The sequence below is a fragment of the Ylistrum balloti genome, unplaced genomic scaffold (assembly GCF_031769215.1).
Source record: "Ylistrum balloti isolate Yb309-2 unplaced genomic scaffold, AGI_CSIRO_Ybal_v1 Utg370010, whole genome shotgun sequence".
Taxonomy (NCBI): Eukaryota; Metazoa; Mollusca; class Bivalvia; order Pectinida; family Pectinidae; genus Ylistrum; species Ylistrum balloti.
In genome coordinates this window covers 2,618,856-2,645,464 of record NW_026782083.1, presented here as the reverse complement: position 1 = coordinate 2,645,464, position 26,609 = coordinate 2,618,856, and the positions used below count along the sequence as shown (strand labels likewise).

The following is a 26,609-nucleotide window of genomic DNA, read 5'->3' as shown; positions in this document are numbered from 1 at the left end:
AACAGTCACATAACATTACAGTAGTCAACAGTCACATAACATTGTAGTGGTCAACAGTCACATAACATTATAGTGGTCAACAGTCACATAACATTATAGTAGTCAACAGTCACATAACATTATAGTGGTCAACAGTCACATAACATTACAGTAGTCAACAGTCACATAACATTATAGTGGTCAACAGTCACATAACATTATAGTGGTCAACAGTCACATAACATTATAGTAGTTAACAGTCACATAACATTATAGTAGTCAACAGTCAACAGTCACATAACATTATAGTGGTCAACAGTCACATAACATTATAGTAGTCAACAGTCACATAACATTATAGTGGTCAACAGTCACATAGTATTGTAGTGGTCAACAGACACATAACATTATAGTGGCCAACAGTCACATAACATTATGTAGTCCAAATTCAAATTGAGCACAGCAATGATTCACTATTCACGAAGAAGTCTCGCAAAAGTATGACTTATATATGGATGTGATCTAATAAGTTATTTTGTGATAGATATCGCCTTTAGAATTTCCTATTAAATACTTTTGCGGTAGTAATGGCCGTGATAATAATATGTAGCATGTGAATATCCTTAACACTGGAACAGCGAAATGTTTATTAGTTTTAAGTGTACTAGTAGTTGAAAATATTTAAAAAGAGTCAGTCAATCTCTACAAAATCTTTCATTGACTCAAATAAACTTTTACAAGTCTGATATGCTGCCAATATACTCGTGTAATACTGTTACATATGTCACTATGGTAATTTACCCTAGAAAGTATTTCATTGGCTGCGCCAGTCAGAAAAAGATTGTGATGTCATAATACGGACTTATGACGTTGCATCAAGAATTGGAAATTACACAACAAACTGTCTGTCTCCGCCTGTTTTTGTTATTCACATTTAGGCTTTAAAGTCTGTCAAAATATATTTTGTTATTATCATATACGATATTTTTAAACTCTTCTCGTAGTTTCCATTTTTGTACACCAATGCTCGCAAAAAACAAACCTTCTGTGACTCGAGCTATAAACTCTCCTGTGAACTCCAGATAAGATGAGTAGAGGAGCAAATATTTACCCAAGTAAAGTATTCTATAACGTAGGATGCCCCCATCGTAATAACACGTTGAGAACATCTGAGTTCATCTTTACAAAGAATCGAATTCCACATAAATAGTGTGACCTTGTCAGAGGACTAGGGATGACCTTCAGACGTCATAAACTGACTAACGCTGATGAATCGTAGACATGTGATATAGAATATTAGAAACATGTATCAGACAGCTCCAAAAAATAATATCATAAAGGTAAGATTTCGTCGAGACCTCATCAGTCAAGACAATATCAAACACATTTCATATGTCAATAACGCGGAAATGATACGTCTGTGATGGAATATTATCTGTGATCAAATAGATGACGTTCCACCAAATATTAATTTCTCTATAATGAAAGTACTTTAAGATGAAACAAAATATCAGAATGTAATATTTAGTTTAAAAAGACAGTGCAATATTGTCTATCCTGTTATTAGTCATGAAAAGCTCATCACGCCCACCCTTGGTTATTGTGCTTTTATTTATTTTCATTCGCTACATTTATCTTATTACACTCTATTTGTCTGGATTTTTTAACTGATTAAAACTGATATTACAATATTTACACAGGGTAGAAGAACTGGAGAAATACGACAACGGTCGAGAACTTTGATGAGTGTATGTTTGATATATCTAGTACCCATCTAGAGACTAAAGCTAGATCTCCATATTCAAATTCCTAGGATTATAAAGTGATTCTGGTCTTGTTACATGAACAATTTTGAATTGATGCAAATAATGGCTGTCGTGGTTCCTGAATATGTAAGGAAAATTTAAACAAATGAACGAGTTCACTAGATCTTAATGGTATCAATCTCCTGATAACGTAACAAGCTTACTTGTACAAAAGTTTTACTAATTTTGGGAACAAGCATGTTATTCTCCTTATTCTTGTTTCACCTCAGCTTCCATAAACCTTCATGATGCTTAAAAAGCCTACATACCATTTTTTAACATCGCTTAATGTCTTTATAAATAGGATAAAAAAAGTTGTTCTCGTCAGTCCTTGAATGTTTAAACTGATTTATATCAATTAGGAAAAGTTCTTAAAATGACGTCATCAATTACATTGTCTTGGAAAAACAAGAGGTATGTGACCTACTTATGGTATCATAAAACGGATTTGAAGACGATAATACTTGTTCGCAAAAACCTTAACGAACGGACCACGACATCATTTAGGTTGGAAATTGTTTGTTTTCATGGACGCGATAAGAACATCCTGTCATTATAGTATTGCTGTTTATAGGGAGGGGGAGTGTAACTTAGTCGTAGAGATTAAACGGTGAGATGTATATAAATGGAAAATTAATGTCACAATTAAGTTATTGTAGACGACAAAAGGTGTGGTGGAAATGATTTATTGATATCAGTTATATCGACCAGATCTCTCAGATGGATTGGCTATTATATTCTGTCAGTTAAGACGTTTAAGAAAAAATTGAAGATGTTTTTTTCCTATTTAAAATGAGTAATAAATTAGGAGGTATTTTGGTGTATTATTCACCGTGCTTACAGAGAGGATACGTACAGTTGTCTCGTACCAGTATGTCTAGTCTTGGAGGTGTGTCACAAGGACAACTGTCCTCTCTGACCATTTCCAGAGGGTCACGGATCGATATCTAGTCCGTGGGCGTTAGAAGAAGGCACTCTGACAGCTGAAGGTGTCATGTAACACGGAACTGACCGGCCTTATCTAGGAAAGGTAAACTGAGAACCCTATGATTCTTCCGCTGGCCTTGGGCCTGTCTGTACACTGGCCACGCTGGCTGTCAGGTTGATCATTTTAATGGTTTGCTTGTGTTTTTCTTGATACAAATATCAATTATTGCTTCTTTTATGGTCCGCCATTTTTGTCTTTAATTATTAACTACTGATGTTTATATGTCACGGATGTTTAGCTACACAGGACTGGGATTTTTATCATTGTTTTAATAATTGTTTGTTTGTTTTTTGTGTCCTGCTGGCCCATAAAAGTTATATAGCGCATAAGATTCCATGAACACATATTTCATTTACCTGCAGTGATACATTCTGAAATACTATGGCATTACTACAAACATACCTTGTATCTGGGAGATTGTGTTAAATAGTACAGAATTCAACGTGTAATTGTTTTTGTGACTTTACCTTTGCCTATCCATGATGTAATACATGTACATGGAGCTATGGAAAATTAAATGTTCCTTTATTCCCTTTGAAGACACTAATTTTTAATACTAAAGACACATATTTTGCAAACTACTTGAAAATACCACGAATTTTTAATGGGTTAACGTAGTGTTTCTGATGATCATATTCGGTCCAGATTCCCAAAAATACTATTTCATGATATTTAAAAAGATGTGTAAATCAGTTTGAATTTTTAGAATTGTATTCAGATTAATATCGACGACACGTGTGTTTTTCTTTATTTTCTTTACTTATTTATATGGTTCAGTGTCTGCTATTACGACCTTCCAGCACCCGACAAACGGGTTCGAACTGACAAACCACCCCTCCTCTTGTCTCTGGTTATCAGTTTGACATTTTGAAACTTTACAGAGGCGTAGCAATAATGTATGCTTGTATGCTTAAACATACACTCGAATTCCATTGAGATATATTTGCCCTACTTTTTTTTAACCTTACTGCGCCCCTAGACCCCCTTAACCGGGGCTTCGCCCTTGGATCCTCTCTTGAAAGCATACACTCCTAAAATGTTTTGCTACGCCACTGCTTTATATACATGTAGTTTAAACATTATCATTTGCCTTAATTTTTCATTAACATTAGGAACAAGTTATATACGCACTTACCTCCAGCATAAACATAAAATTTACCTATACATACATATCTGTGTGCATAACTGGGTAAGTTCTTATTTCTAGTTGACAATTATTTCTGAAACTTGTCTAATCTTAATCCTGAACATATCATTTCAGCAAATTATATTACAACTTACAAAAAAGAAAGAAAAAAGATAAACAGCACGCATGTCAGCATACAAAGATAATTCATTTTTTATAAATAAATAGATATGTGTACAAAGAAAAATAAGGCTTTCGTTCTTATATATTTTTTTAGTTAAATTGAACGGTTTCGAATGACACAATTTTGTACGTTATACAATATAGTTGGAATAGGTCGTGTCCTCTACTTGATTAAGGGTAAACAGATGGTTTACTGGATTTATCGCCCCTGAACAGTCAGGTCATTTCGGAGCGTGACCTCCTTGTAGTAGCTGGTGGCTACCCCACTGAACAGGAAGGGTCAAGTGTCTTGCCCAAGGACAACCACGACACAGACCGGTTCGTTTCTCTGCTTCCTGAGAAACAAAAACCGCAACCTGTAGGGAACGTCGAACTACGTATCTCGGATCTCAACCTGAAACAGAAAGAAAGATGGTTTTGTCATGATATTAAGGATATGTTGTCATTTCTTCCATGTAGTGTTGGAAATTACGTTCCTTCAATTAGAAAGGGAACTTACTTTCACGGATCCTGTTTTTACCCTTGTTTCACAAAAGAAAAGGAAATATGAAGGGATCTTATGATAGGAATAACCAGATATAACATCGCTTTTTCACAATAGCTCTGTATATAGCTCTTCAATGTCCCCTCCATAAAGGTCTCAATCGTCTTCTTTGTCGTCTTACAATCTGACTTACGTCTGTACATAGCCACATTACTTCGTTTTGATACTGTATTTGAGTACATATTGCTGTCAGGTGCTGGGTTGTTCATCACTACTGCCCACATATATCATCTCCTCTCTCCACCCTCGTCCTTTTGAATCGGATACTTTATTACCATTCCACATTCTGGTAGGTGGCGCTTTTTGCTATTTCACTCTGATGTCCATATATGGTACAAAACTATCTTACCTTTCTTAGCACCGGTAAAGGCGTCGTTCAAACCAATACAGTAATATGTATGATGTCAATGAGCCTTGTTTAAGTTCGTGTTGTCATTTGTTGAGATACATGAACAACACCAATCCACTCATAAAACACCAATGACAATATGAAAACTTCTGAGCAATTTACATGTTATACCTTTCTCCTGCTGTGAAGGAGGATCACAAAAGATCATCACCTCCTTGCTTTCATATGACGTAAGCTCAATTTGTATTCACAATTACGTACAAGCTAAAGGATTCCCTTTTTTTCTTCATAATTGTTTTCTCGGTTCATTCGGCAATAGTTTCTGAATTTATTTAAACTGCATCAAACAGCTGTTTTGTCCTAGGACTCGTCAGTGATGTTACAACAAACAGCTGTTTTGTCCTAGGACTCGTCAGTGATGTTACATCAAACAGCTGTTTTGTCCTAGGACTCGTCAGTGATGTTACAACAAACAGCTGTTTTGTCCTAGGACTCGTCAGTGATGTTACATAAAACAGCTGTTTTGTCCTTCTAGGACTCGTCAGTGATGTTACAACAAACAGCTGTTTTGTCCTAGGACTCGTCAGTGATGTTACATCAAACAGCTGTTTCGTCCTTCTAGGACTCGTCAGTGATGTTACATCAAACAGCTGTTTTGTCCTAGGACTCGTCAGTGATGTTACATCAAACAGCTGTTTCGTCCTTCTAGGACTCGTCAGTGATGTTACATCAAACAGCTGTTTTGTCCTTCTAGGACTCGTCAGTGATGTTACATCAAACAGCTGTTTTGTCCTAGGACTCGTCAGTGATGTTACATCAAACAGCTGTTTTGTCCTTCTAGGACTCGTCAGTGATGTTACATCAAACAGCTGTTTTGTCCTAGGACTCGTCAGTGATGTTACAACAAACAGCTGTTTTGTCCTAGGACTCGTCAGTGATGTTACATCAAACAGCTGTTTTGTCCTAGGACTCGTCAGTGATGTTACAACAAACAGCTGTTTTGTCCTAGGACTCGTCAGTGATGTTACATCAAACAGCTGTTTTGTCCTAGGACTCGTCAGTGATGTTACAACAAACAGCTGTTTTGTCCTAGGACTCGTCAGTGATGTTACATCAAACAGCTGTTTCGTCCTTCTAGGACTCGTCAGTGATGTTACATCAAACAGCTGTTTTGTCCTAGGACTCGTCAGTGATGTTACATCAAACAGCTGTTTCGTCCTTCTAGGACTCGTCAGTGATGTTACATCAAACAGCTGTTTTGTCCTTCTAGGACTCGTCAGTGATGTTACATCAAACAGCTGTTTTGTCCTAGGACTCGTCAGTGATGTTACATCAAACAGCTGTTTTGTCCTAGGACTCGTCAGTGATGTTACATCAAACAGCTGTTTTGTCCTAGGACTCGTCAGTGATGTTACATCAAACAGCTGTTTTGTCCTAGGACTCGTCAGTGATGTTACATCAAACAGCTGTTTCGTCCTTCTAGGACTCGTCAGTGATGTTACATCAAACAGCTGTTTTGTCCTTCTAGGACTCGTCAGTGATGTTACATCAAACAGCTGTTTTGTCCTTCTAGGACTCGTCAGTGATGTTACATCAAACAGCTGTTTTGTCCTAGGACTCGTCAGTGATGTTACATCAAACAGCTGTTTCGTCCTTCTAGGACTCGTCAGTGATGTTACACCAAAAAGCTGTTTCGTCCTTCAAGGACTCATCAGTGATGTTACATCAAACAGCTGTTTTGTCCTTCTAGGACTCGTCAGTGATGTTACATCAAACAGCTGTTTTGTCCTTCGAGGACTCGTCAGTGATGCTACATCAAACAGCTGTTTCGTCCTTCTAGGACTCGTCAGTGGTGTGATGGGTCTAAATGTTGAAGCCAAGGAGGCAACTGATGACAATCCAAAATAATCCAAAGATAAGACAGAACCCAGATAGGGAGGCGCACTGGCCCGATAATTCAGTAAATTTCCCACTAAATATACCTGTGGGTATTTGACAATTTTTTAGTCAATTCAAGTTGGCTGTCGGTCAGCTCTTCTTCAATCGAAACGGATCAAAGGGAACAAACACTATGGAATCTCCACAAATAACGATAACAAATAATGATTTTCAAAAACGGATTGTTTACCATCTTGTTTTCTTCAGATCAATCTCAAAATGGACTATGTAAAACCAAGAAAAGCTACATATGAACGACGGACTGCAGACGATTTGAACACCTTACCATCTGACGAAGGTGGACTAAAATCTGAAAACCGTTTATAAAACTTTCAATGGAGATAATTCTTATATCTGAAATCTTTATAATAATGCTGAATCGGTATGGCAATGACTAGCTCTGTCTATAATTTTTGATTTGTTTAATCAATTTCCTTTTAGAACGTAATATGTTCCTTATATCCTATGCAATACAATACTACGGCGCCTTATATGAAAGTATTCTCAGGAAAGTTAACAGTAATGATAAACACGACACTGTATGTCACGAACTTCATGTAGATAATGTATTACCTACATCTAACTATTTACTTATCTATTAATCAATCAATGCTTTATATCATTGTATGTATCATAGATTTATTTAATGGATTGTTGATATGACAGAAGGGATAAGACATATTATTCAGTCATAGCTTTAGTTAAAGACGGAAAGTAGATAGAACTGATACAATACCAATTAGATAAACTAATGAAAACTTTGAAAACGTATCCTCCTTCGAATCGTAACACATACGTTATATCTATATGCGAATATTAAAACCTTTCATTGCCCCCCTCTCGCCAACAATTTTCATGGTGAGTGTGATCCATGAACCAAGACACACTTCCAGAACATCTGCTCGAATTCTCCCTGTATTTCTTCAATAATCTCCTTTACAAACTTTATGTTTTTGTTTGTTCATATTTTGTCCTCGTTTACTCGATTTTGATTTTAGGTAAGGTTTTCAGTCGGATAACATGTCGGTAGTTTCTCATGTTCAGGAGGCGAATACGTATCCTTAGGAAAGTTAACACTATTGATACGTGACAAACAGAGACACTGTCATCCAATTTGGATAACGTAACATTTACGTTTAACCATGACTTTACAACAGACCAAACTATTGCTGTACAGTGTATCATTTCCTATTTTTTGTTGAGTTGATCTTTAATTCAGCTTTCGTAACACAGTTATAATTACAAGTGTAATTTGACGGCTAACATAAACAACATTAAAAATAACAAATTTACGTTCACTAAACCAAGCTTGTTAGGTAAAGAAAAAATATTCTCTCACAGTTCTAATTAACTCTATTATCTCCCCTGAGAAACGTACCACGTACGTTATATGAATATTCATATGTTACGGATTCTTCACATCATCCACTTCTCCCAAATACTCCTATATAATGCAGTATATTGTAGGTGTACTTAGGTACACATAATAAAACTGGAACGATACAGAGAAGATTAGCAAGCCCCTGCGTAAGGATGACCAGCTTAATCGTGAAGCGTTCCATATTTTTTTTTAGCTTTTTGAAGAAAGATATTGCAGTGGTAGAGATCACAACAAACTAGGATATTTACTCATCAGAATAGGTCACATTATGTGTCTGACAACTGTGTAGTGGTGGATGTTGATGTGCTCTCTCTGGACTCAGGGATATCTTGTAGATTGTATATTCTAGGCTGTAATAACCACAACTGTTATCTTAAACACTTTTTATTGCACATCGTCATATCAAATAAATCATCATCTCTTATCTCAGAAAGTTTGGCCTTCTGTAAGGGCTATATGTGTATATAATGCATTTTCATTAACTATGACCCTGACCTTTGAATTAAAAAAAAGTCCTACTGCAGTTATTTCAAGGCTAAAACTAAACTTCTGACACTGAGGAGATATACACACATAAGCCTCTACTGTACATATAAATCTATACTATATCTTTCTCACCAACTCAATCTAATTACTACATTTTCTTCACTTATTTGGCAGATTCTGCATTTTGTAATTTTGTTTGGATTGATGACAATCATGAAAAAATTACATATATTAAAATAACTTCTAACCACAGGATGAATTAAGCATTAGTGCTTTATAAACTGTCTAGATACATTATCTTTGACATCAAACAAGTGATCATGAAGATTCATAAATGAAAGCATTAATGCATAATTCAATGTGTTGCTTGAAGTTATTTCAATACATTTCACCTGACACTGTGCATTCAACCTTTATATTTGAACATATATATATACCTATGTTAACATAAACTTCATTTACACACTCTTTCATGAATCTTTACAACACTTTTTTGAGTCAGAAAAAAGAAAAATATCTGAAAAGTTAAGATAATGTTTTATTATAAATTCAACAATAATGAAAAAAACAAACCACATTTTTATAACAATATTGATAATAATTAATCACATCTATATGGTATATACAATGTAACAAAACATATGAGTTGATGAGACACAAAGTATTCAGTAACTTTCAAATTATATTTCACTGGTCACTGCTTTAGCACATATTTCTGTTAAAAAAACTTAATGTACTGTGTTATCTATAATCAATCATATAATTTAGTGTGAGAAATCCTCCAAAAATTATAACAAAAATCAGTGGGACAATCATATTTTCAAAATCTGACACTATAATATCCAAAGTCACCCACACCAGATCAAGACTTGTTACATCAACATTTGCAAAATATGTAACATATCAAATTGAAACTTTTGAATCAGTAAAAGTGACTAAGTATTGACGTGCTTCCTGATAGTCTAAGCAATAATCACTACTACCAGCATACTGGTTCTAGTAGTATTTACTCTAAAATTGTTACTTACTGGTAGATATGCTTCTATATCACTCTTCATCACTGAAGTCACACAAATCTTCTATTGGTTTAAGTTATAAAGTAAATTTCGTTACTCTGATTAATGTCAGAGGAAAGAGAAGTCTTCAAAAGTGAATATTATTTTAAGAACCAAGAACTTTTACCATCTAAGAAGAAATGATTTGAGGCCAGGTGATATTTTTACTAAAATGACGAAGAATCCAGTGTCCAGAAAATTGGTAAAAATTGACATTTGATATCCTCTTGAAGCCTCCACCATAGTGACAAGTCTGTCACAGATAACCTTTGTCTATTTACTGATATTCTGGTGATGCCTTCATTGCTGGTGTGCTGTCTTGTCACAGGTAAACATATATATCGATCAATAAAGCACTATCTGTCACAGGAAAATAATGGTTATCAAGAGATTTCCTTTCGAAACCTCCATCAATAATCTGCTGTTTGTAACTGATAAACTTTGGCCCCTTTCTTCAATAGATATCCTTGATTGTTGAGAGAGCTTATAAAACCTTCAAAATCCAGAATGTTGAGGCCGATATCCTGGAGAAAACAAAAGATATTAAAGATGAGACAGAATCAGGACACAAAATGTATGAGAACCAATTGCCTGAATAAAATTTAAACTGTCAACCACAAACTAACAACCACTTTCAGTTCCTTCAAAAAACATTAGCAAGGAATGACTCTTCTATGATTTCCAACAGAAATGGAACTTTCACCACAAGCTATGATCATAATTTCAATGTGAGTATAGGGGTAGAAAAACCTCTTGTATATTGGAAGGCGAAATGTGTAATATCTATATTTTTATGTAGGTCAAGAGTGAACATGAACAGCTCGTTCCTAATTGATGATTTATTTGTGCATCAGGTTGTTGACATGTTTTGGATCCGAGCGAACCATCATCAGACCAACAATAACGGATTATTATGTCATCAATATGGGTAAAAACAACATAGTTTGGTGACGTCATGAACAATGAATAGCAAGGATGATGTGATCATTAGTCCTACAGTAACAGAAGTAGACCAAATCAGTATTGTTATGGGTGTAGAAGTGAAACTATAGCCTTTTATAAAGACGTTTTATGTATCATACTCAGGTTTGATAACTTGAGTCATGAGTCCAACAATATCAGAGAAGGTGAATCAATCATGACGCTTTCGAAACTGGTTATTTACACTTTCTTGAAAACGTCTATCGATTTATCTTTACATATATAAAATATAATACATTTCAACAGTTACAGCCACTGTGGTCAAACTAGTCTAAACTTTGGCTAACACAGCTCTGTATGACTGACTGTGATGATCTGAATTACAAAGAAATTCACAAACAGTAAAATCCTTAATTTTTGTGGAGGTTTTATTCCTTTGATTACATGGGTACTTAATCCAGGAATTCATATGTCCATGAACTGTTAAAATAAGTAGATTTATTGAGCTATATTTATCAGTGAAATTAAGAGTCCAAGAAATGGGCATTTTTTAAAGAAGAGAAAAATATGTTTTTAGAGCAGTCTATAAACACAGGAATGACGTGATTACCTTTGAAATTTGTCTCATTTGTTGAATGGTAAAAATTGAGTTGTAAGTCTGATCGGAAATTTTCTGCAATGCTGCTACAAACTTCTTGGGCTGAAAAAAAGATTTCTAATCAGTCATACTGTTATTCAATATTGTACATACATTGTTTATTCTTTCGAATTTTCTGACAAAATGTGTAGATAATCCTTTTCCTAACCATTGTTAAAAACCCTTAGTTCTATGATAAATTACAGGTGATCTATGAGCTATAACAAGGAAATGTCTGTAACACATAAATGCCTCTTACTCCAAGACATGTATCGTTGTTTGATGAATTTGTAAAAGTTATCAGGTGTGATCTTAGACTCTAGCACCTTGACCCATAACCTTATTACTATTGTAGTGAGTGTATAGAACATGATGTTATGATACTCTGCAGTAAATATGAAAATAAATCTGTTGAGAGGTTCTCAAGATTTGGCTGTGCTGTGATAAGACATAACAGACATGGGTATCACTATATATATCTATGTATGTCCCCATATCATCAGTATAAACTCTACCTTAGCAACAACCCATTTTTGTCCTTTGGGTTTCAGGAGATTAAAACAATTATTTTTAGCAAAACTATATGTATCAACCTCAGAACATTCTATTTTAATCAAAGTTCTAAAGTGTGTAAAATTTGTTTCAACAGAGTTTGAAAGTCCTCGGACCATTCTGTACATTATATTTCTAATACATCCACCTTCAGAACGCAGTACGATATGTACCTGTGAGCGCCCACTCATACCAGAGCCGTGCTGCGATCGGCGGAAATCAAGTCCCCCAAACTGATCAGAGTAAGTGTCCACCATACTGTACTTCATGATCTCTATCACATCATTAGCATCCTCCTTTGTTGCCTCCTCGCGCAGTTCCAGGCGTGCACGTGCCTCTGTCAAGCGTATCAGCGACTCGAGTTGGCGTGTTGTAATAGGTGTACTGTCTTGTGTTTGGTGTTGTTTACGAAGTTCGAGGTAAAACTCCTGAAGAAATGGAACAACCAACTCAATCAAAAGGTCTGCGGCATTACGTCTGATTCATCAATATTTTATTTCTCTATTCAGTAATACAATCACGAGATACTTAGATTAGTATTGTCGAGAAACTTCCACAGGTTCTGATTTTTTATTTCAAAACTGTTCCTCCTATCTTACCTGCAGAACAGTAGCAGCTTCTTTCCCTATCTTGGGGTGGACATACTTTCTGGCATACCCAACATACTACAATCATAAGGAGAACAACTATGAAGCATGTTAAGATACAGGACTGGTGTAAGCATACGGTATGTGAAGGCACACAACTCTGGAATCACATGTTAAGATCTGTGAAATACATGTGAAGACACACACCTGGTCATTATTTATTGAGATACACATACTTGGAACAGACTTCTTCAGTTTTAATTTATCAACATTACCAACTGAAGTTCTGGATTTTTGGAAATCAGAAGTGACTTTGTATTTCGTATTACTATTGCTCTTGAAGAACTGAAACTATCAGGTAAATGTACATGCACAGGTAGGAAATAAAGGATAAGAAACTACAACACACTGACAAAGACCTGTAATATTGCTATGATGACTTTTCAGTGAAACTGATCGTAATGGTTTGAATTTTTACAATCACTACAATAACAATTGTTTTTGTAAATGGCTCTTAATTTTTTCCAATTTCAACAAAAAGATGAAAGCAACAATAATACATTTTCTCTACTGTTTTCAATTTTATACGATCTATTTTTTATTATCTTAATTGATCCTCAAAAATAACAAACAAATAACAGAACCTCTGGAAAGTAACAACTTTTACAGTAATTACTGGAAATCTGATCAAATTGTTTTGGAAGATTAACATTGCAGAGCAATAACAAAGATTACAAATGGTAGAGGTATTTGTTAACAACTCTGTTAAGTTATTTTTCACATTCACTGGTACAGACACAGGGTCAGAATTATTTAACTATGTATACCTTTCTAAGCAGCTGTGGTGGAATTGGGTCAAATGCTTCTCCCCGTGGAACCTTCAGTCTGTCACTCAGAGGTTTGTCAGTCTCCATCAGAAGGATAGAGTCATCTCCCTGATCAGAATATGTCAAAAGAGGTTTATCAGTGTAATTTATTTTGAACATGGTGTATAACCAAAACCTCTGGCAGATGATTACTTAAATATTAAACTTTAAAGGGCTATACAAGTAATTGTCATATCTTTGACCTTTAACCTTGACCTATAATTATCTTCATATGATAAGGTGTATAACTCTGTTACTACACTATGGGGGTAAATATGAAACAAATCTGGTGAGAAGTTTTCAAAATATGACTTTGATTTGGAAAACAAAGCAAAAAGCAAAATATTGACATTGGTAACATAACATATCCCCATCCTCCAAAACGTTGGGGCATAACAGCATCAATGTATCATTGCAGGCAACAAAACTATCTTTTGCGACCCTGCCTCCACATTAACTGTTTATTTTTTAATGAAATTTTCACCTCATTATGATTCTTCTCGAATTTCATTACACAAGCACATGTGGGAAAAGACATGTGTCTGGTATTTTACACAACAAAGACATAAGTTACCCCTGATCTTCTTGCTGTGATTCGTGACATAGATCTGAAATTAGGTCAAGAAACATATGATCAATATAACATTGTTCAATTTGATAGAAGGAAAATGTAGGGTCCATTTAGTTCAATCATAAATGTATCATAACTTCAATTATAACTATCTGTAAGCTATCTAACTAAAATATACAGGACATGTGTCCTGGATCAGTCTTAAAATAGGTAAAAACATCATATATACTTATTGTATATTTATGCTACATACTGACTTACCGGTAACAGTAAATATTGTTATATATTGATATTAACAGTAAATATTGTGTTACATATTGATATTAACAGTAAATATTGTGTTACATATTGATATTAACAGTAAATATTGTGTTACACATTGATATTAACAGTAAATATTGTGTTACATATATATTAACAGTAAATATTGTGTTACACATTGATATTAATAAATATGTGTTATTAACATAAATATTGTGTTATATATTGATATTAACAGTAAATATTGTGTTACATATATTGATATTAACAGTAAATATTGTGTTACATATATTGATATTAACAGTAAATATTGTGTTACATATATTAATATTAACAGTAAATATTGTTACATATTGTTATTAACAGTAAATATTGTTACATATTGTTATTAACAGTAAATATTGTGTTACACATTGTTATTAACAGTAAATATTGTGTTACATATATTAATATTAACAGTAAATATTAGAGCAATAAAGACTAGTTACCTATTTTTGCCTGCATGTAAAGCCATGACATGTTCAGATAACATACTATCCATTTCCTGTAACAAAAATTAATAAAGAAAATGTATGATAAAATAAAAGATCTTGCAGTTTAAATGTTTTCAGTTAAAACCAACTCACTTATAAAATATTATAAATGAACAAAGATATACAACTTTGTATCATCAGAAGAGATACATGTTACTTTTACATTTCTTGCTTTTCTTCTTCTTTATTTTTATCAAAGCTGAAATACTTTCATTGACAGACAAAAGTTACGACTGTATAATCTGCTATAAGAACAGGGTTAGAAAAACCCACTCGTCTGCTCATCTAGACGAGTCAAAGCTACTTGCGGGCGAGTGATTTGTTTCAGCTACTTGTCCGACGGGCAAGTGAAATTTGTAGTTTTAACTATTCAATAATAAATTATGTTTATCTACTTGAACACTCTTAAAACTAATTTAAATCCACTGATAGTCAATCAAGTACATCGGTGTAGTATCCTTGTTTACACCATGTGTCAAGGCTGAGGCTGATCCAGAATACGCGAAACCCTATTACGTCACCACAGATGTTGTTTTGTGTACGTAGTTACTGTCAAAAAGTTTATGTTCTCACTCACATTAACAGTGAATTAAATATGAGTAAAACAATAAAAGCAAGTGTTGAGTTCAAACATTTGATATAGAAATTGATAATAAAATTTGTGTTCCTTGAATTATGTTTTGAAGCCTTTTTTTCTTCGGGTGAGTGAATATTGGATTCGGGCAAGAGAATTTCAAGTTTCATTTGCCCGACAGACGAGTGGCTGAAAATAGTTTTTTCTAGCCCTGAAGAAAGAATCAAGATTTCAGTTGAAGACCAGCGATCTAGTACGCAGGATTGCACAACCAACTTACCTCATCAGGTTTATCGAGAAGGATAAAAACAAGGTCAAACCTGGACAAGAGGGCACTTCCCATCCTGATAAAACAAAAGTCATCTTTCTTTTATAGTATATAAATGGTATCTTTGACATCTTCAAACAAATGTATCCAGCCATATAAACTAAAAATATGCTATGTAAAAACAGATTTTCTATAATCCTTTAAATCTGCACTGTTTGATATTACCATTTAACTAGTTAACAGTTTACTTACTTGAGATTTTCTGACACAGTCTTAGATTTATTGTAGTGACCTCCTACAGGATTTGCAGCAGCTATGATCGATGTCCGAGCAGGCAAACTACAGATATTGGAATAAGACATCATACAAGGATGTAAGCATTGTCAGAATATTTAATTTGAATCTATATAGCTATCATTCTGCATAAATGCTTCCATATGTTATTGACAACTTATCACTGCCAATTATTTTAATAACATACTGTTCAATTTCAAAACATCCATGCTATCAAATGCCTTCTACATTACACAGTGAATTGAAAATAAATTTGAAATCTGATTAATCTTCAGAAAAGTAGGAATTTCCGAATATTTATTTTTTTCATTTTAACGATTTCTATTTGCAAATTTTAAATAACAAATAATTATCTCCTGATTATCAAACATTCATAAATCACCATAAAATTCTGATATAAACCACACATGATTAGCAGTTCAAGGATTTATACTATGGGCCTCCCACATTGTGTTCAGTGAGGTAGCCACAAACTACTTCTGAGGAAACTCCCCTCCAAATGACCCTAATTGTTCATGGAGAGATATCAAAGCAAACTATCCAATAAAATCTGTGAATCTGAATGAGACAAAAGGCAGGTATCAAGGTTATTTGTGTTACCTTTAAAATATTTACCTGCAGACGATTCCTGCTTTGGCAACGCTGATACTCTGCTGCTCCTGTGGATTAATTAAGGATGTATAAGGGAATTCTTTACAACTGCAGTTACACTAATGTAGATGGATTGTGATAATAGGCATAGAACTATACACAGCAAAAGTTTCATGTAGTATTATGTACAGTCAATACTGTGTGGTCTATAAAACATTTACTGGTACAAATAAACAACAAAAGTGAGATTTCTGGATGATCCAAAGCAGAACGAGAGCACAGCTGGTTAGAATTGCATGCGCCCATCTCATGCCAATGAAATATTCGTGATTTATTGTATCAAATGGAATACAAATACATAAATGGTAATTACGAGACGAAATGTCAAGAGAAAAACAAGTTTGAGAAGAAATTTGTCAAAAACTTAGAAAGGAGTTATGTGGGCAAGATCAAAGAATTTCTTCCCAAAATTGTAAAATAAATGCCATTGAAGAAAACATAACTGATTTTATGGCTATAAAACCTATCAAGTTTCAGATAAATGACTGAAAAACTGAGAAAGGAGATCTTGGAATAAAATCAAAATGCTGAACAAAGGGCAATAACTCTTCTTTAAAAATTGTTGAATCTAATTGCAGTGTAGAAAACACATTTTTAAATCTTAGATATAAAGGCTATCAAGTTTAAGGAAATCAGTCAAAAACTAGAAGACGAGATCTACAGATAAGATCCCCATTATGAAAACAACCAAACGGCAGTAACTCTTACTCGTACAGTCAAATCAAACTGCCATCATGTCATGACCATTTAGCCTACCAAGCTTGAATGAAATTGACTGAATGCTAAGAGAGGAGATTAATGTTATGAAAACAATAAGGCGCAATGATCTACTTCACTCAAATCATGCACAACATCAGGGTCTGGTGTGATGTAAACACTGACCATACACAACATTAAAGTCTGGTGTGACGTAAACACTGACCATACACAACATTACAGTCTGGTGTGATGTAAACACTGACCATACACAACATTAAAGTCTGGTGTGATGTAAACACTGACCATACACAACATCAAAGTCTGGTGTGATGTAAACACTGACCATACACAACATCAAAGTCTGGTGTGATGTAAACACTGACCATACACAACATCAGGGTCTGGTGTGATGTAAACACTGACCATACACAACATCAAAGTCTGGTGTGATGTAAACACTGACCATACACAACATCAAAGTCTGGTGTGATGTAAACACTGACCATACACAACATCAAAGTCTGGTGTGATGTAAACACTGACCATACACAACATCAAAGTCTGGTGTGATGTAAACACTGACCATACACAACATCAGGGTCTGGTGTGATGTAAACACTGACCATACACAACATCAAAGTCTGGTGTGATGTAAACACTGACCATACACAACATCAAAGTCTGGTGTGATGTAAACACTGACCATACACAACATCAAAGTCTGGTGTGATAATAACACTGGCCATTATTCATCTAAAATATCAGGCACTTGTGTGATAGTGATTATAATGACTGTTGACCATCTACAAAGTCAGGGTGTGTTATGATATTAAGACTGACCATAGCTTCTAGCAGTGCTTGGTGTTGATTTCCCATCTTGTCAAATTCATCGATACAGCAGCATCCTTGGTCAGCCAGCACCAGAGCACCTGCTTCTAGGGCAAAATCTCCTGATCCACCGTCCCTTGATAAAGTCACCTGTCAAAATGGTCTAAATTTAGGGCTCAAAAGAATAATAAGTTAATTTGATAAAGAAAACATTAATCTCAACATTCAAGTTAAAAATAACCCAATCAAACTGGCAATACAGTTCAAACTTAGTCTAAAACAATTAAACTGGCAATACAGTTCAAACTTAGTCTAAAACAATTAAACTGGAAATACAGTTCAAACTTAGTCTAAAACAATCAAACTGGCAAAACAGTTCAAACTTAGTCTAAAACAATTAAACTGGCAATACAGTTCAAACTTAGTCTAAAACAATCAAACTGGCAATACAGTTCAAACTTAGTCTAAAACAATCAAACTGGCAATACAGTTCAAGCTTAGTCTAAAACAGTCAAACAGGCAATACAGTTCTAACTTAGTCTATAACAGTCAAACAGGCAATACAGTTCAAACTTAGTCTATAACAGTCAAACTGGCAATACAGTTCAAACTTAGTCTATAACAGTCAAACTGGCAATACAGTTCAAACTTAGTCTATAACAGTCAAACAGGCAATACAGTTCTAACTTAGTCTATAACAATCAAACAGGCAATACAGTTCTAACTTAGTCTATAACAATCAAACAGGTAATACAGTTCAAACTTAGTCTATAACAATCAAACTGGTAATACAGTTCAAACTTAGTCTATAACAGTCAAACTGGTAATACAGTTCAAACTTAGTCTATAACAGTCAAACAGGCAATACAGTTCAAACTTAGTCTATAACAGTCAAACTGGCAATACAGTTCAAACTTAGTCTATAACAGTCAAACTGGCAATACAGTTCAAACTTAGTCTAAACAATCAAACTGGTAATACAGTTCAAACTTAGTCTATAACAGTCAAACAGGCAATACAGTTCAAACTTAGTCTATAACAGTCAAACAGGCAATACAGTTCAAACTTATTCTAAAACAATCAAACTGGCAATACAGTTCAAACTTAGTCTATAACAGTCAAACAGGCAATACAGTTCTAACTTAGTCTATAACAATCAAACAGGCAATACAGTTCTAACTTAGTCTATAACAATCAAACTGGTAATACAGTTCAAACTTAGTCTATAACAGTCAAACAGGCAATACAGTTCAAACTTAGTCTAAAACAATTAAACTGGCAATACAGTTCAAACTTAGTCTATAACAGTCAAACTGGCAATACAGTTCAAACTTAGTCTATAACAGTCAAACTGGCAATACAGTTCTAACTTAGTCTATAACAGTCAAACAGGCAATACAGTTCAAACTTAGTCTAAAACAATCAAACTGGCAATACAGTTCAAGCTTAGTCTAAAACAATCAAACTGGCAATACAGTTCAAGCTTAGTCTAAAACAGTCAAACTGGCAATACAGTTCTAACTTAGTCTATAACAATCAAACTGACAATACAGTTCTAACTTAGTCTATAACAGTCAAACTGACAATACAGTTCAAACTTAGTTTAAAACAGTCAAACAGGCAATACAGTTCAAACTTAGTCTATAACAGTCAAACACGCAATACAGTTCTAACTTAGTCTATAACAATCAAACTGGCAATACAGTTCTAACTTAGTCTAAACAATCAAACTGGTAATACAGTTCAAACTTAGTCTAAAACAGTCAAACTGGCAATACAGTTCAAACTTAGTCTAAAACAATCAAACAATCAAACTGGCAATACAGTTCAAACTTAGTCTAAAACAATCAAACAGGCAATACAGTTCAAACTTAGTCTAAAACAATCAAACAGGCAATACAGTTCAAACTTAGTCTAAAACAATCAAACAGGCAATACAGTTCAAACTTAGTCTATAACAGTCAAACAGGCAATACAGTTCAAACTTAGTCTATAACAATCAAACAGGCAATACAGTTCAAACTTAGTCTAAAACAACCAAACAGGCAATACAGTTCAAACTTAGTTTAAAACAACCAAACAGGCAATACAGTTCAAACTTAGTTTAAAACAGTCAAACAGGCAATACAGTTCAAACTTAGTCTAAACAATCAAACTGGTAATACAGTTCAAACTTAGTCTAAAACAATCAAACTGGCAATACAGGTCTTAAACAATCAAACAGGCAATACAGTTCAAACTTAGTCTAAACAATCAAACTGGCAATACAGTTCAAACTTAGTCTAAACAATCAAACTGGCAATACAGTTCAAACTTAGTCTAAAACAGTCAAACTGGCAATACAGTTCAAACTTAGTCTAAACAATCAAACTGGCAATACAGTTCAAACTTAGTCTAAAACAGTCAAACAGGCAATACAGTTCAAACTTAGTCTAAAACAATCAAACTGGCAATACAGTTCAAACTTAGTCTAAAACAATCAAACTGGCAATACAGTTCTAACTTAGTCTAAACAATCAAACTGGTAATACAGTTCAAACTTAGTCTAAAACAGTCAAACTGGCAATACAGTTCAAACTTAGTCTAAACAATCAAACTGGCAATACAGTTCAAACTTAGTCTAAACAATCAAACTGGCAATACAGTTCAAACTTAGTCTAAAACAATCAAACTGGCAATACAGTTCAAACTTAGTCTAAAACAATCAAACAGGCAATACAGTTCAAACTTAGTCTAAAACAATCAAACTGGCAATACAGTTCAAACTTAGTCTTAATACAGTTCAAACTTAGTCTAAAACAATCAAACTGACAATACAGTTCAAACTTATTCTAAAACAATCAAATTGACAATACAGTTCAAACTTATTCTAAAACAATCAAACTGACAATACAGTTCAAACTTAGTCTAAAACAATCAAACTGACAATACAGTTCAAACTTAGTCTAAAACAATCAAACTGGCAATACAGTTCTAACTTAGTCTAAACAATCAAACTGGCAATACAGTTCTAACTTAGTCTAAACAATCAAACAGGCAATACAGTTCTAACTTAGTCTATAACAATCAATACAGTTCAAACTTAGTCTAAACAATCAAACTGGCAATACAGTTCAAACTTAGTCTAAACAATCAAACTGGCAATACAGTTCAAACTTAGTCTAAACAACATCAAACTGGCAATACAGTTCAAACTTAGTCAATCAAACTGGCACAGTTCAATTAGTCAAACTCAAACTGACAATACAGTTCAAACTTAGTCTATAACAATCAAACTGGTAATACAGTTCAAACTTAGTCTAAAACAATCAAACTGGCAATACAGTTCAAACTTAGTCTAAAACAATCAAACTGGCAATACAGTTCAAACTTAGTCTAAACAATCAAACTGGCAATACAGTTCTAACTTAGTCTATAACAATCAAACTGGCAATACAGTTCAAACTTAGTCTAAACAATCAAACTGGCAGTTCAAACTTAGTCTAAAACAATCAAACTGGCAATACAGTTCAAACAAACTTAGTCTAAAACAATCAAACTGGCAATACAGTTCAAACTTAGTTCTAAAACAATCAAACTGGCAATACAGTTCAAACTTAGTCTCAAACTGGCAATACAGTTCAAACTTAGTCTATAACAATCAAACTGACAATACAGTTCAAACTTAGTCTAAACAATCAAACTGACAATACAGTTCAAACTTAGTCTAAACAATCAAACTGACAATACAGTTCAAACTTAGTCTAAAACAATCAAACTGATAATACAGTTCAAACTTAGTCTATAACAATCAAACTGGCAATACAGTTCAAACTTAGTCTAAAACAATCAAACTGGCAATACAGTTCAAACTTAGTCTAAACAATCAAACTGGTAATACAGTTCAAACTTAGTCTAAACAATCAAACTGGTAATACAGTTCAAACTTAGTCTAAACAATCAAACTGGCAATACAGTTCAAACTTAGTCTAAAACAGTCAAACTGGCAATACAGTTCAAACTTAGTCTAAAACAATCAAACTGGCAATACAGTTCAAACTTAGTCTAAAACAATCAAACTGGCAATACAGTTCAAACTTAGTCTAAACAATCAAACTGGCAATACAGTTCAAACTCAAACTGGCAATACAGTCTAAAACAATCAAACTGGCAATACAGTTCAAACTTAAAACAATCAAACAGGCAATACAGTTCAAACTTAGTCTAAACAATCAAACTGGTAATACAGTTCTAACTTAGTCTATAACAATCAAACTGGCAATACAGTTCAAACTTAGTCTAAACAATCAAACTGGCAATACAGTTCAAACTTAGTCTAAAACAATCAAACTGGCAATACAGTTCAAACTTAGTCTAAACAATCAAACTGGTAATACAGTTCAAACTTAGTCTAAACAATCAAACTGGCAATACAGTTCAAACTTAGTCTAAACAATCAAACTGGCAATACAGTTCAAACTTAGTCTATAACAATCAAACTGGCAATACAGTTCAAACTTAGTCTAAACAATCAAACTGGCAATACAGTTCAAACTTAGTCTAAACAATCAAACTGGTAATACAGTTCAAACTTAGTCTAAAACAGTCAAACTGGCAATACAGTTCAAACTTAGTCTAAAACAATCAAACTGACAATACAGTTCAAACTTAGTCTAAACAATCAAACTGACTACTTTTCAGTCTGAGTACTATCAACCTGTGAAATGAAATCCTGTATTAATATTTTATAACAAAAAAGTTACTTACAGTCAAACCTGAGGTTGTTGTAGTGTTACCACACACATACACACTTCTCCTGACACTTACCAAGTTGCCTGTAACATCTCCTGGACCACTCACAAAGCTTTGACTTTTTACATGTTCAACATGGCAGACAAAAAGACTTGTCATTGTGCCTATCTTTCAATTTCTTGCATCTCATATTAACCAGTGACTCACATGGATTTACTGATCAAAGATTAATGTTCATTTTTTATTTTAAACACCTGACTCTTACCAAGCCCTGGGTCTCATACCACTCACCGGACTCTTACCAAGCCCTGGGTCTCCTACCACTCACCTGACTGTTACCAAGCCCTTGGTCTCCTACCACTCTACTGACTCTTACCAAGCCCTGAGTCTCCTACCACTCACCTGACTCTTACCAAGCCCTGGGTCTCCTACCACTCACCTGACTCTTACCAAGCCCTGGGTCTCATACCACACCTGACTCTTACCAAGCCCTGGGTCTCCTACCACTCTACCGACTCTTACCAAGCCCTGAGTCTTCTACCACTCACCTGACTCTTACCAAGCCCTGGGTCTCCTACCACTCACCTGACTGTTACCAAGCCCTGGGTCTCCTACCACTCACCTGACTGTTACCAAGCCCTGAGTCTCCTACCACTCACCTGACTGTTACCAAGCCCCGAGTCTCTCCTACCACTCACCTGACTGTTACCAAGCCCTGGGTCTCCTACCACTCACCTGACTGTTACCAAGCCCTGGGTCTCCTACCACTCACCTGACATTTCCAAGTCCTGGGTCTCCTACCACTCACCTGACTCTTACCAAGCACTGGGTCTCCTACCACTCACCTGACTGTTACCAAGCCCTGAGTCTTCTACCACTCACCTGACTCTTACCAAGCCCTGGGTCTCCTACCACTCACCTGACTGTTACCAAGCCCTGGGTCTCCTACCACTCACCTGACTCTTACCAAGCCCTGGGTCTCCTACCACTCACCTGACTCTTACCAAGCCCTGGGTCTCCTACCACTCACCTGACACTTACCAAGCCCTGGGTCTCCTACCACTCACCTGACTCTTACCAAGCCCTGAGTCTTCTACCACTAATCTGACTGTTGCCAAGCCCTGGGTCTCCTACCACTCACCTGACTCTTACCAAGCCCTGGGTCTCCCACCACTAACATGTGTGGGTCTCCTCGCACTGGGATTCGGTTCTGAACAAACAGAAAATTACTAGAATTATAGGTGGTATTGATTACTTTTAGATACTGGTATATGTATGTACAATATTAGCCTAGGGAATATAATTATTATTAGAATATAATTTGAATGTATTGATAATATACGTATGAATTAACATAAATAATAATATGAGTTTAAGGAATAACAAAATGATACCAGAATTAATGACGTCAGTTATGGCAATTTATTTCATAATTAAACTAGATTACCTTATCATTTGTGTATTTTTGTGTTCCTCCAAAAAGGCCAAGAATTAATCCAGCTTTCACCAACTGTAACAGCACAGGTAGGTAGTAATCATATACTCTTCTTTTTACTTCTGATATTAACACTGTCCTTTTGGATATGGAATATTTTACAATTTGTTTTGTGCATTTCAGATATCAAACATATTTGTTAAGCATTTGACAAACGTACAACATAAAACATGTTGACATCACAAGTTTACTTTTAATCAAGTAACCATTTAATTTCCTGTTTACATGTTTATCACTAATTTGACACCATTTTCACTTTACATGACAGTTCTCATTTACCTCATGTCCATATATGGAAGGGCACACAGATCTGAAACAAAGAGGATAATCAATCATGTGATCATAGCGCAAAAAAAAAACTAATGTCAATAAATGAATTATCAAATCTTTTGTTTATCCAGCATTCTCAAAATGATTTTTTATTTTCCTGGCTTCAGCCCGAATGACTGAGTGTGATCGGTCAGCTGTATTTGTGTTAATGAACCTTTTTGTAATTTTAGATAAAATATTAATCCCAATGTTTACACATGTGCACAGGTGAAAGTTAGAATATAGGGTCAATCTTTGGTGCAAAATGTCTCTGTTCATAGAAACACAGCTAAGTCGAACCATCGGATAAGTCGATTATTTCATTTGGTCCTGTTGACTTTCGACTTATTCATGTTTTTTACTGTATACAACTTTAAGAAAACTCAAGCAATAACTGAAAAATAATACACAGTACTTGACCATACTAAACATAAAACACAAATTTTAATCACAATTTCAGCCTGTAGATTGCTCTGCTACATCAACATTAAGATTTAAAAAATATAATACATTTGTAAAAAAAAAAGCACAAAAACCTTAAAAAATTCAATAATATGACCTACCCAACAAGGAGTCTGAAAGTATTGGGTTCACTTTGAATCTCCTCTATAGCATACAGTTCTTTGATGGAAAAGTCTATAGCCAGGCCAGCAGTGTCACCAGATTTATTACCCTTGGCATTGTTGACAGAGTTGGCATGTAGATACAGCAAAAACATACACTTGTCTTTGTTACGGCCACGTCCTGTAACATTTACAAATTCTCATCACATATAGATACAGCAGAAACATAAACATGTGTTGTTACGACCCAGATCTGTAACAGTACAAGTTTTGATTACATGTAGATACAGTAGAAACATACACTTGGCTTTGTTACGGCCCTGATCTGTAACAGTTACATGTAGATACAGTAGAAACATACACTTGTCTTTGTTACGGCCCTGATCTGTAACAGTTACATGTAGATACAGCAAAAACACATTGATTTGTCTTTGTTATGGCTACCACCTGTAGATACAGTAGAAACATACACTTGTCTTTGTTACGGCCCTGATCTGTAACAGTTACATGTAGATACAGCAAAAAAACATTGATTTGTCTTTGTTATGGCTACCACCTGTAGATACAGCAGAAACATAATTATACTTCTTTTTGTTACAGCTTTGACCTGTTTTAAAATCTGATACAAAACTCTACAGTATTGAAGTGTTCATGCTATTAAAATACCACAAGAGAATAACCAGGATATATGATTCTAATGACTTACCTTCATCCACACTATTGACTTTGACGACTCCAGACACTGTTACGATGTCACCCGGAACAGCACTGTCAACTGATCACAGAAATTAATATTAGTACAAAACTGCTGTTATATTTGTATACAGCAATATGGACTATTGAATATCTATGTTATCAAGTTTTCCAAGTGTTTATGGGTTTTACCTAGATCTTGTGTCAGTTCACAGTCAATTGTTCTTGGAATGCGTCCCGTCTCCTTCTGTGCATCTCCCATGATTTCTTGCACTCTGGAAGATATGCATACACAATTATAAAATAACAAAAGATTTGTTTGTTTTATCTTTCTTTGGGAAACTTCTGTTTTTCAGCCGCCTTATCTCAAAATGAACATAGAATGTATTCAAATTCAAACAAAATACTGAAATTGAAATATTACCATTTTCCAATCATATTAGAAAGGACCATTTTATCTCATTTTTGGAAGAAAACTGATCAACTGGGAAGGAAATTTTAAGGAGTAAACTTTGCATTTAACATTTTTGGCAATATAACATTTGTATTGTACAAAACTAGAAAATGTTTGAGATATGAATGCCCCTAATCCTATGCATGTGTCATCATTTCATTGTTTAATGACTAAGCAGATGATACTGTTGATTAAATATCAACCTAATTTTACAAAATCTCCAGATGACATTGATTCAGAATGGGATGCAACGGACAGACATGTGTAAGACTAGATCTAATCTAAACA

At 34.6% G+C, this 26,609-nt stretch overlaps 1 protein-coding gene and 1 non-coding gene across 2 annotated transcripts in view; one reads left to right on the top strand and one right to left on the bottom strand.

The window, feature by feature from the left end:
• Positions 1-8,379: 8,379 nt before the first annotated feature.
• Positions 8,380-8,480, top strand: LOC132548469 (U6 spliceosomal RNA). Its single transcript, XR_009554155.1, has one exon. It is a non-coding gene; the product is annotated as a U6 spliceosomal RNA (small nuclear RNA).
• A 1,764-nt stretch (positions 8,481-10,244) lies between these two features.
• The window catches only part of LOC132548429 (DNA helicase MCM8-like), a 29,716-nt gene continuing 13,351 nt past the window's right edge, over positions 10,245-26,609 (bottom strand). The window contains exons 11-28 of the mRNA XM_060212293.1: positions 26,060-26,142; positions 25,881-25,949; positions 25,175-25,355; positions 24,582-24,612; positions 24,255-24,317; positions 23,945-24,017; positions 22,823-22,902; positions 18,089-18,226; positions 16,514-16,557; positions 15,857-15,943; positions 15,617-15,680; positions 14,718-14,773; positions 13,972-14,005; positions 13,359-13,466; positions 12,544-12,609; positions 12,118-12,372; positions 11,366-11,455; positions 10,245-10,358 (exon numbers count right to left, since the gene is read on the bottom strand). Coding sequence (XP_060068276.1) covers positions 10,245-10,358; positions 11,366-11,455; positions 12,118-12,372; positions 12,544-12,609; positions 13,359-13,466; positions 13,972-14,005; positions 14,718-14,773; positions 15,617-15,680; positions 15,857-15,943; positions 16,514-16,557; positions 18,089-18,226; positions 22,823-22,902; positions 23,945-24,017; positions 24,255-24,317; positions 24,582-24,612; positions 25,175-25,355; positions 25,881-25,949; positions 26,060-26,142 — 1,636 coding nt within the window. The remainder of the gene's footprint in view (positions 10,359-11,365; positions 11,456-12,117; positions 12,373-12,543; positions 12,610-13,358; positions 13,467-13,971; positions 14,006-14,717; positions 14,774-15,616; positions 15,681-15,856; positions 15,944-16,513; positions 16,558-18,088; positions 18,227-22,822; positions 22,903-23,944; positions 24,018-24,254; positions 24,318-24,581; positions 24,613-25,174; positions 25,356-25,880; positions 25,950-26,059; positions 26,143-26,609) is intronic.